This window comes from Nelusetta ayraudi, unplaced genomic scaffold, assembly GCF_046127955.1.
Source record: "Nelusetta ayraudi isolate G7.1 ecotype Tasmania unplaced genomic scaffold, CSIRO-AGI_Nayr_v1 ptg000071l, whole genome shotgun sequence".
Taxonomy (NCBI): Eukaryota; Metazoa; Chordata; class Actinopteri; order Tetraodontiformes; family Monacanthidae; genus Nelusetta; species Nelusetta ayraudi.
This window is the reverse complement of record NW_027466121.1, coordinates 1,084,764-1,095,142: the sequence shown is the minus strand read 5'-3', so window position 1 is coordinate 1,095,142 and position 10,379 is coordinate 1,084,764. Positions and strand designations below refer to the sequence as shown.

At 38.0% G+C, this 10,379-nt stretch overlaps 1 protein-coding gene across 1 annotated transcript; it reads left to right on the top strand.

The window, feature by feature from the left end:
* Positions 1-278: 278 nt before the first annotated feature.
* On the top strand, positions 279-10,044 carry LOC142899308 (aminopeptidase Ey-like). Its single transcript, XM_076042849.1, has 21 exons — positions 279-615; positions 1,052-1,352; positions 1,616-1,758; positions 1,876-2,012; positions 2,560-2,686; positions 3,175-3,329; positions 3,436-3,549; positions 3,674-3,817; positions 3,905-3,970; positions 4,312-4,377; positions 4,493-4,659; positions 5,028-5,104; positions 5,699-5,832; positions 5,951-6,006; positions 6,096-6,243; positions 6,326-6,417; positions 7,086-7,193; positions 7,286-7,453; positions 7,541-7,681; positions 8,069-8,150; positions 9,083-10,044. Exons 1-21 carry the CDS (start codon positions 285-287, stop codon positions 9,248-9,250), a joined length of 2,925 nt encoding a protein of 974 aa, XP_075898964.1. The 5' UTR covers positions 279-284; the 3' UTR covers positions 9,251-10,044.
* Positions 10,045-10,379: the final 335 nt, after the last annotated feature.

Sequence of the window (10,379 nt, the reverse complement as noted above, 5' to 3'; positions counted from 1 at the left end):
TATAAGTCATAATGATAAATAATAAATATAAGCCCTTATGTTACTTACTGAATTGTTTCTGAGTGTTTTGTTTGTCGCTCCTTTTCCCGAAATGTCAGCAAGTTTTTTTTTTTTGTGGTGCTAAAGAACAGAGTTCTTTTTGTCCTCAAGAGGCGTGGTCGTTGTTTATAGACGTAGCGTTAATGTATCACCTGGTGCAACGTGTGAAGGGGAGGCGCAATCCGTGGCTACATATTCCCCCTTCAAACCTTCGCCTTTTTGTGTCTCAGGGTGAAGCAAAGAAGATGGGGAAAGGCTTTTACATTAGTAAAGCCGTTGCGGTGGTGGGCGGTATCGTGGCAGTCGGAGCGGTTGCCACCGTCATAGCTCTGGCTGTCGTTTACTCACAGGAATTGGCTAAAAACAATGAAAACTCGCCATCGATACAGCCAACGGACGCACATCCACCGACAGAACCAACTGGTGGAACACCAACAGGACCAACGACAGCAGCCCCGTCCAATCAACCTTGGGACAAGTATCGGCTCCCCAAAAACCTGGTGCCTCTCTCCTATGAAGTCACCCTTTGGCCTCGGCTGACTCCTGATAAGACAACAGGACTCTACATCTTTACTGGTAAGGCTTCCGGAGTGTAATACCCACTGGTCTCCACATCGTTTGTTATTTCTGCAAAAGGTAAAAATTCCATTGAGAGTAGACAGTGGACGCAAGCTAGTTATGTTTTATTTGCAAATGCTATTTAACAACTTAACTGAGCGAACGGGAGAGAGGGTCAAGGCCACAGTCCTTATAATTATTAGTAGTTATTTTTCCTACATGGAAATCCAACATTTTCTCATCAGTAAGCACATTTTGAGGAGTTTTTTTTCTTAATAGAGAGACAAAGAAGGCTTATTTGTTCCTGACAGCATTATAGAGAAACAAACAAACAAAAAAATCTCAAACGTAATTCCTTTGTTGCCACAGTGTAGACAAAACTGCTCACAACTAAAAAAAAAACTCTGAGAAAACGTCTGGGCAGATAATACTACAATGTCTATGTGTGTTGCAGGCACGACCACTGTTGAATTTGAGTGTGTTGAGGAGACAGACCTGATTCTTATCCACTCAAATAAACTGAACTACACACATTTTGATAATGGTCAGAAGGCGACACTCCAGTCTTTGAATGGCGGCACAACTCCGTCAATCAATTCTTCCTGGCTCCAGACAACTACCCAGTACCTGGTATTAGAGCTTGATGCAAAACTTCAGAAGGGTCAGTACCGCCTTCACACCGAATTCACCGGGGAGTTGGCCGATGACCTGGGAGGTTTCTATCGAAGTGAATACGACGATGGTGAAGGACCAAAGTATGTATGATTTATAATTGATGAATTCATGAAATCTATGAACATATCTTTTAATATCTTGTTGAGTGTTTTATGTGACTTAACGTGATATGGGCCAAATAACCTTAATGGCCACTGCAATAACTTAAATTGTAAGCACAATTTTTTTTCTTGAAGTCATTTGCTAGTGATGATCAGTTAATTCAGTGTGAAAAAAAAAAAAATCATCCATTATTCCTTAGAACTATGGCTCTAAAACTATTTGTATGTTTTTTATTTGTCAGGGTCATTGCTACAACTCAGATGCAGCCAACAGATGCGAGGAAGGCTTTCCCCTGTTTTGATGAGCCAGCAATGAAAGCCATTTTTAATATAACCATTCTCCATGACAACAATACCATTGCCCTGTCCAATGGTCAAGAAATAAGTAGGTGTAAAAATTGTTCACGTGAAAAAAAACAAAAAAAAAAATCACTTGACAGAAAAGAAATGCTTAAAATTGAATAGAAATTGCTAACGTGTTATTTTGATTTTTCTTCTACAGGCTCAACTGAGGTTGTACAGGACGGTCAAACGTTACGACGGACAGTATTTGAGCCAACTGTGAAGATGTCCACTTATCTGTTGGCATTCATCGTCAGCGAATTTGACTATGTTGAGGACGCATCAACTGACGTTAAGGTAACCATTTGACATCACACCAGCGCAAAATACCATGAAATGAGTTTAGACTAACATGGAAGTTATTATTTTAATTCAAAGTATTTTGACTGAGATTTAATCCCCCTTAATTACAATCATACATGAGACTCAAGCAATACCTGTAGCTTAAAGACAATCTTTTTTTTTGTTATAACCATAAACTGGATTCTTTCTTTCATTAGATTTTTCATAACTTGAAAGACACTTTTTTTCAAAGATGTAGAAAAAAAAAAGAAGAGTATTTGCAAAATGGCTAAAGCTCCCAGTACATAGAAGAGGGAGACAAAGTAACAACCAAACAGGTTCTTCATCAGCCTGATTTGGCAAATAACCAGGTTAGGACCCTGTTAAGTAGAAATGCTGTCACCCCTCATGGCGTTTAAAACCAGAATGTGGTTAGTCTTTTTTTTTTTTTTTTATCATCACGTTCTCTGTATGTATTTCTGTTGAGCGGGTGGCCTTAAAAAGGTTGACGTGCACACAATATTTCTTAAAATGTGTGTATTCTGTGATGTGATGTGCTTAGGTCCGTATCTACGCTCGCAAGGCTGCTATTGCAGCGGGACAGGGAGATTATGCCAAGAACATAACTGGACCTATTCTGAAACACTTTGAGGATTACTTTTCAATTCCATACCCTCTGTCAAAGTCTGGTAAGTATATCATCAATGGCACTGTGTCTGACCGTGAATGCCTGAAACTGAAGGTCCCACAGTCTCACATATCTGTGAATTAATAGTGAGATTATTCAGATCATTGTAAGTTGATGTAAGGTGTGTGACAAATCTACTGATGACCATTAATAATAAATCAGGAAATAGAACCAGTTGGGGCCAGATCTACAAAGAACAGAGCGCAGCGGTAAATTGCGCCACTTTTTGCCGCTTTTCCCCTTTGTGTCCACTCTCTGGATAGGACACAGTGTTTTTGGTGCTATTTGCAGCCAGGCATTGGCTTTGTAGATCTGGCCCTTGGAGTTTAAAAAAAGGTCTCTGTTAAAGCCCAGTAAAAACATCACATTTTTTACATGGGAAAAAAAAAAAAAAAAAGACACGTTTTTCTTTGGAATTTGGGTAATCTTGCAACTAAACCCAACAGGTTTGGCCAATGTAATTCACAAATACACTGTTTACTTTTGCAGATCAGATAGCTCTACCAGACTTTAATGCTGGGGCCATGGAGAACTGGGGTCTGATTACATACAGAGAGACAGCACTGCTCTATGACGAAGAATACTCCTCCAACTCCAACAAAGAAAGGATTGCCACTATCATCGGTCATGAACTGGCTCACATGGTTAGATTTCAATGTCATCTGTCAATTTCAGCTCCATAAACTAGCTTGCAATACAAAAACCTTTTGTATCAATATGTAAACGCATCTTTTCTAACTGTTCTATCAGTGGTTTGGTAATCTGGTTACACTGAGATGGTGGAATGACCTGTGGCTGAACGAAGGCTTTGCATCATATATTGAATACGAGGGGGCAGACAGCGCTGAGCCTGACTGGGGCGTGGTAAGAATAGAATTTGCAAAATACATTAAAAGAATGGTGGCAATTTCCCATTCAAAGTGACGAATGAAGGTGTTTTTTTTTTTATTGGAATTTCATTAGTTGTGTTTGAAATGTCTCACCACAGAAAGACCTAATTGTGCTGGGGGATGTCCACCGCGTGTTTGCTGTTGATGCCTTGACCTCTTCTCACCCTTTATCATCTAAAGAAGAGGACATCCAGAGGCCAGCGCAAATCAGTGAACTGTTTGATGCAATCTCCTACAGCAAGGTATGCTTGTACTTTTTTGACTTGAACCACACCTTAACAGGATGTCCCAACAGCATGTGAAATGTCTTTGTTTCCCCCCATCCTTAGGGTGCGTCTGTTCTGAGAATGTTGTCAGATTTCCTAAGTGAGGACATTTTCAAAAAAGGACTCACGGTAAGTTCATAGCATGTTACTCCCAAGTGTCAATGACAACAGTATTGTAAATCATATTTAGCTTTTAAGAAAACAAATATTGATAACGGTGACAATGCTATCGAAGAAAAAAAAAAAAAAGGCTAGACTTCTTTTGAAACACCAACCTGTAGAGAAAGGCAGGCCGAGGCAGAACAAGTGTGGATTGTTTTGAACAGGGAGAGTGTTGATTCAACTGTAGTAGGATTCCACAGAATTTGGCTATGTATATGTGTGTGTGTGTTTGTGTGCGCGCACGCATATATATATATATATATATGTGTATCTGTGTTTGAGTACCGTTTTGCCTTTACCGTTATTAGAGCTACCTGAAGCAATTTGAATATGGAGATGCCATCTACCAAGACCTGTGGGACCATCTGCAAGAGGCATGTTCTTTTCATTTTTCTTAATCACGTCGTTATACCTGAAAATCGAAGTCACAAATTACAGTCGTATATCTTCTGTATAGAATAACTGTATCTTTTTATCCTTTGTGTCCAGGCTGCTGACAATAGCAGCCTTCCTCTCAATGTCACAGCAATAATGAACACATGGGTATTGCAAATGGGCTTCCCTGTGGTCACTATAAACACTACCACTGGAGAGGTATCCCAGGAGCACTTTCTCTTAGATCCTGAGGCTAATGTCACGACTACATCACCCTACAAGTAGGTTGTTCTTCCTCTTATTAATGATAATAATGATAATAATAATAATAATAATAATAATAATAATAATAATAATAATAATAATAATAATAATAATACATTTCTATAGGCCTTTAAAATACTGATGGTAAACTTGCACTTTTGTCACCTCATTCATACACTGATTTCAGACATTTTTTTTTTTTTTTTTATAAACCACAACACTGATGAACAGACATCAGGAACAAGTTTCAAGTATTTTGCCCGAGCATACATTAATGTGGATTCTGATTAGGAGATGCCTTTAGACTTCTGCCCCTGTGGCTCAGGATACACTGCACATCTCACTAATAGGATTGTTTTTTGCTTTTTTGTTTTTCATTTGACAGCTATGAATGGAGTGTTCCCATAAGGTGGAATATAAATGAAGCAGACCAGGGGATGATGTGGCTACACAGTAAATCAGGTACTTAAAAAAAAAGTTTTAGTTCAGCTTAACGCAGATTGTAGCAATGGATGCAACTTTTTGAATGACACGAGTGAGGTTTATTGATGCTGTTGTCGAAAGCAAACATGCATCAAGAAGTTTCAAAGAGACGTTTTTCAAGGTTTGACCGTCAGTTACATTTTAGTAAATAGACTACAGTACATGAATGGGGTTAAATAAGATTTGGCATACTTGGATACTTACCTTACCCCTTCCAGACTGAGATAATCAAGTTGAATTTGAGCCCAGGTTGTCATACCATTGGAGACTAGAGAGAAGGTGGCAGTTGATCCCTTCCTCTACTTGGTGTAGGCTATCCTGGTTTAGCGCTATATAAAATGGTTATGGGCAAGAAAAAGTGTAAAAAATAATGTTGATTGAAAACATTTAGTGATACGTCGGTTCTGATGTTGTCTTCAAATAAAAAGCAACACCATAACCACTACATTTTCGTTTTTTCATATGACTAAATCTGCTCAGTTGAAAGCAATTACAATTTTAAACATTACCTGCGCAGAGCAAAATCGAGTATTTTAAAAATTGACTTTTCGGGTCTTTCATTTATTTTTGTAGAAAATAACCCAAACGTTACAACAAAAGAAGATCAGTGGGTACTGGCCAATGTCAATTTGGTGGGATACTACAGAGTCAACTATGACGATGGCAACTGGGTAAAACTCTTAAATACCCTTCGTGACAAGCATGAGGTAAGGAATGCTGCTTCATTCAAACACCATGACATCTTTGGTCATTCCTAGTATAGATGCTGGCAATGAGATGTGATTTTAGGTGTAACCATAACTTTTCTTTCTATTTTTCCAAAAGTCTATTCCAATTAATAACAGAGCTCAGTTGATAGATGACGCCTTTAATCTGGCCAGGTACTGTACTGAAATCACTCATTTTTCAATTTAATGTTGATTAAGATGAAAAATAACATTCCACGTGTTGCTGCTATCCTTTCAAAAAGGGCAAAGATCATCCCAACAGTGCGAGCGCTTGAGACCACAGAGTACCTGGGCAAAGAGAGAGCTTACATACCCTGGAAATCAGCAATGAACAACCTGGAATACTTTGACCTTATGTTTGACCGAAGTGAGGTCTATGGTCCTTTGCAGGTAAACAGCATAAAGGAAATGTCATTCTCAATATTAACGTGCCATCCCATTTGCTGAGCTTTGTTTGCCTTGTATTTTCTAGGACTATTTGCAGAATCTAGTCAAACCTCTCTATGAGTACTATGAAAACACTACTTCTACCTGGACCGTAGTGCCCAAATCACACATGGACCAGTAAGTAATGAGATATCTAAAAGACAATCTCTCTATGGAGAAGACACTACATTGAAACGGCATTGTGGCTATACCAGTCAATGATCACTATCATCTTAGCATTGCCATTTTGGATAGAGTGCTTTAATTTCACATTTGAAACATACTCTTCATTGAAGAGCTATATGGTTGGTAATTGTCACTATGAAATTATTTAACATTAATTGGAATTGATCGTGATATTACAATCAGTATGTATCTATGCATAAGAGCACTGCTGTTTTCATTTTAGCCATATATATATATTTTTTTTTTTCTTTTTAGCCCTCTTTTACACACTCCAATTTTATGTCAGTAGATAGATAGTTCCATAGTGAACATTGGTATTCACTAAATAGTCCACTCAATGTATTGTGAAAAGTAGTGGACAACTGATGGTCTCTCACCAGCCAATATATCCCAGTATATACTGCATTATTTCCAACAAGGAAGTATAGGCTAATTGTGCATTACAATTAATTGCACAATGTCTTTCTATCATATCACATCATATCATATCATATATCATATCAAGAGCAGCCTGTCTAATTGTTTTTGTGGCAAAGAATGTCTTGATATTATTAATGATAAAGAAATGTCTGTTTGACTTTTAAATTCAATTGCCTATTGCTTGTTTAATGTACCTTTAGGTATAATCAAGTAAATGCCATCCGCTTGGCATGCAAAACCGGTTTACCAGATTGTCTGGCAATGACACAGAAGTTGTTCAACGATTGGATGACCACTGGCAAGAACACGTGAGTGTTTGTGTCAGCCAAAATTCTTACCGACAAACCCACAAGTGCTGTACTCGATATGTGACCGTTCATCTTTCCATGGTCATCTTTAGGATTCATCCAAATCTGCGCTCCACTGTCTACTGCAATGCTATTGCAGCAGGTGGAGCTGCTGAGTGGAACTTTGCCTGGGAACATTTCAAAAACATGACCATTGCCACTGAAGCGGAAAAGATTCGAGCTGCTCTGGCCTGCACAAAAGAACCCTGGTTGCTCAACAGGTCAGCTCACTTCAACTCTGGACACGATACTTTATTTGGCAGCCCATAGTTTACAGTTCCCTACATGAGCATGTTCTGCTTTTTTAGGTATCTGGAGTATACCCTTGATGCAAACTTAATCCGAAAGCAAGATGCCACGTCCACCATTGTCTACATTGCAAGCAACGTGATTGGTCAGTCTCTGGCATGGGACTTTGTCAGATCACGATGGTCGTACATCTATACTCAGTGAGTACAGTTTATGTTTTTGTTTCTTTTTGTTTCTTTTTTTTACATTGACAAAATTCTCATAAAACATAGACGCTAAACATCATTTTCCAAAGGTGTAATTGTTTAAAGATAAAGTAGAGCTCTGAGTAAATGGTTGTACATGGACATGGACATTACATTTGATTTCTCCACAGTTATCGGCCAAAGTCAACTTAGTGTTTACTGAGATTTAACATTAAGACACGTGTCTTTATACAATTTTTTTCAACTGAAACTTGAATGATTTTATTTAGCAAATAAAATCATCAGGTTTCAGAATATGTGTATATGATATATGTATATTAAATAAAGGCTTTTGTATTGTCATTCAGTTGGCTAAGTCTAGCACTTTTTTCTTACTCATAGGTACGGTGGCGGATCCTTCTCTTTCTCCAACCTTGTAAATGGAGTCACAGAGCGCTTTTCCACTGACTACGAACTGACGCAGGTAATATGGCCATCAAAATTACATTCTTTACATACATATCTATATCTACATCTATATCTCTCTCTATATATGTGTGTGTGTGTGTGTGTGTGTTTAGAATAGAATGTGAATGTTTAGAATCCCTTCAGCCAAATGTCGGTGGTTTGGAGGGGATGACTACAATGGTGACGAGGTTAAAGGGCAATCTTGCTTATCAGTCATAATAGAAGGCAAACAGAGGAGCACGACTGACAATGGCAGCAACTAAAAGGACTACAGGCCTCTTGGTGAAAAGCCAAGAAGGCTGATCAGCAAGTGGCCTGTCGACCGTACCTAACAGCCTGTAGTCAGCTATAAATGACTGACAAGCATGGCTGATATCTCGTTTTACGACGCCGAAGGCTGTCATTTCATCTCCGACATTGTCAATGATAAATAGTAAGCAGTAAGCACTGACGCACCACACAGGTTACTTTGAAACCGGGATTAAGTTTCAAGCATCGTTGTTCTCCATCCAACTATACCATCCTCTGCATCCTCTTCTCTTACATAAGCTACCATCATGTCATTCATTTCACTACATCCGTAGATCTCCTCTTTGGTCTTCCAGTTTGAACCTCGGCGTTCTTATACCAATATATTCACTATTCCTCCTCTGTAAATGCCCAAACCATCTCAGATATAACACTCTCTGGCTTATATCCGAAACACCTGAATTGTGGTGCCCTTTTTCTCAGTACCACTGTCTCTGAAACATAAATCATCGCTGCTTCTAGATAAGTTTGGGAGTGTCTCGTTCCCATTGAACAAAGTAAAATATTTATGACGTCGTAAATTTATACTTTCGCTGTAACTTTATGCGTCCGAGTGTATGATTCACACCTTGAGTTGGACTGTGAGTTATTACATGCGACTTTGACTCTCACTTTCTTTGTTGTGCTTATCTGTCACAGCTGTTGGCCTTCAAGAATGAAAATGCAGATGTTGGTTTCGGCTCTGGAACCCTGGCGGTGGAACAGTCCATTGAGAGGACCATTGGCAATATGAAGTGGCTTGAAGAGAACAAACAGAATGTCTTGACTTGGCTGGAGGGCAAAAATGGTAAAAAGGCTTCTTATTAAGTTGTCCTTACTATAATTTAAAACGGTTCTCTTTTGTAAAAGAAGAAGTCTTGCTTGAACGCAGCAGTTTAACAAAGACCATTCGTTCAAAACTTGTTAACAGAGTTGGGCTTCACAGTGGTGTGCATCATAAACACAAAAATGACACGTTAATATTTAATAATCAGGAGCACCAACTCAACAAATTTTGACGCAAGGAATTTGTTGTTTTTTTTCTTCTTTTGTTCAATTGTGACGAAGCTCTATTTATAAAATAATAATATTCCACTTCCACGATTTTATAGAAAACTGTTTGGGTTTTTGTTTCTGCTTCCAAAGATTTAATGTATACGGACGCTAAATGTTTAAGTTACTGCAGGTACAATTTGTTTTTGCTTTTCCAAACATTTAGTTTGTGTAAATAAATAAGTAAATAAACATAAATTTGTAGACACGGACACCTGAGACATCCTAAATATATTATAAGAATGTGAAGTGAGACATTTTTCCAGGACAGGAAATGTTGCTGTAAAACATCACTATTACTATTTGTATCAAAACACTTTGTTATACTATTTCTTTGGATAAAGCAAATGAATCCATACACTGTTTGCGTAAACCTGATTATCATGTGATTCCCCTTTTGTCCTTTACTGATACTGATTAGTTTTTGTATTTATAAACTGGCAATTGTAACATGTCTTGAAAACAAATAAAATTGCATAAGCACTGACTCTTGTGCACATGTCTAAATTTATAAGTTGTGGCGTTGTTAACAGTGTGAGTTAGGTGAAATTACTAAAGGTCACAGTAAACTGTGACTGTAATGTAATTGTGTGTATATGAACCTATAGTTCTAAATGTGTGATCAATACGAGAGACCTCCTTTCAAACGGTGATCCTCTTCCCGATATGAGCCAGTGAATGTTTCTTTTTTAATTTTTGACTTACAACAATGAAACTGCATGGGTTAGAGGAACTGTAATCTACCAGCAGCTCCTCTTAAGTTTTAAAATTCATCCTACTTTCTTCTTTGAAAATGATTAGGCCAAAACCAAGTCAATACTTCAGGATTATTTTTTAATAGAAGTGAATATATAAATAAAAATATGATTTTTGCACTTTTAACCATTTCTTCCTCTGGCCCTCA

Excerpts from the sequence above, each read along its gene's own strand:
- LOC142899308 (XM_076042849.1), top strand. The coding sequence starts at position 285 with ATGGGGAAAGGCTTTTACATTAGTAAAGCCGTTGCGGTGGTGGGCGGT. Across the intron at positions 1,759-1,875 it reads GTCCAATGGTCAAGAAATAA|GCTCAACTGAGGTTGTACAG; the intron begins GTAGGTGTAAAA and ends TTTCTTCTACAG. Across the intron at positions 8,151-9,082 it reads CTGACTACGAACTGACGCAG|CTGTTGGCCTTCAAGAATGA; the intron begins GTAATATGGCCA and ends TATCTGTCACAG.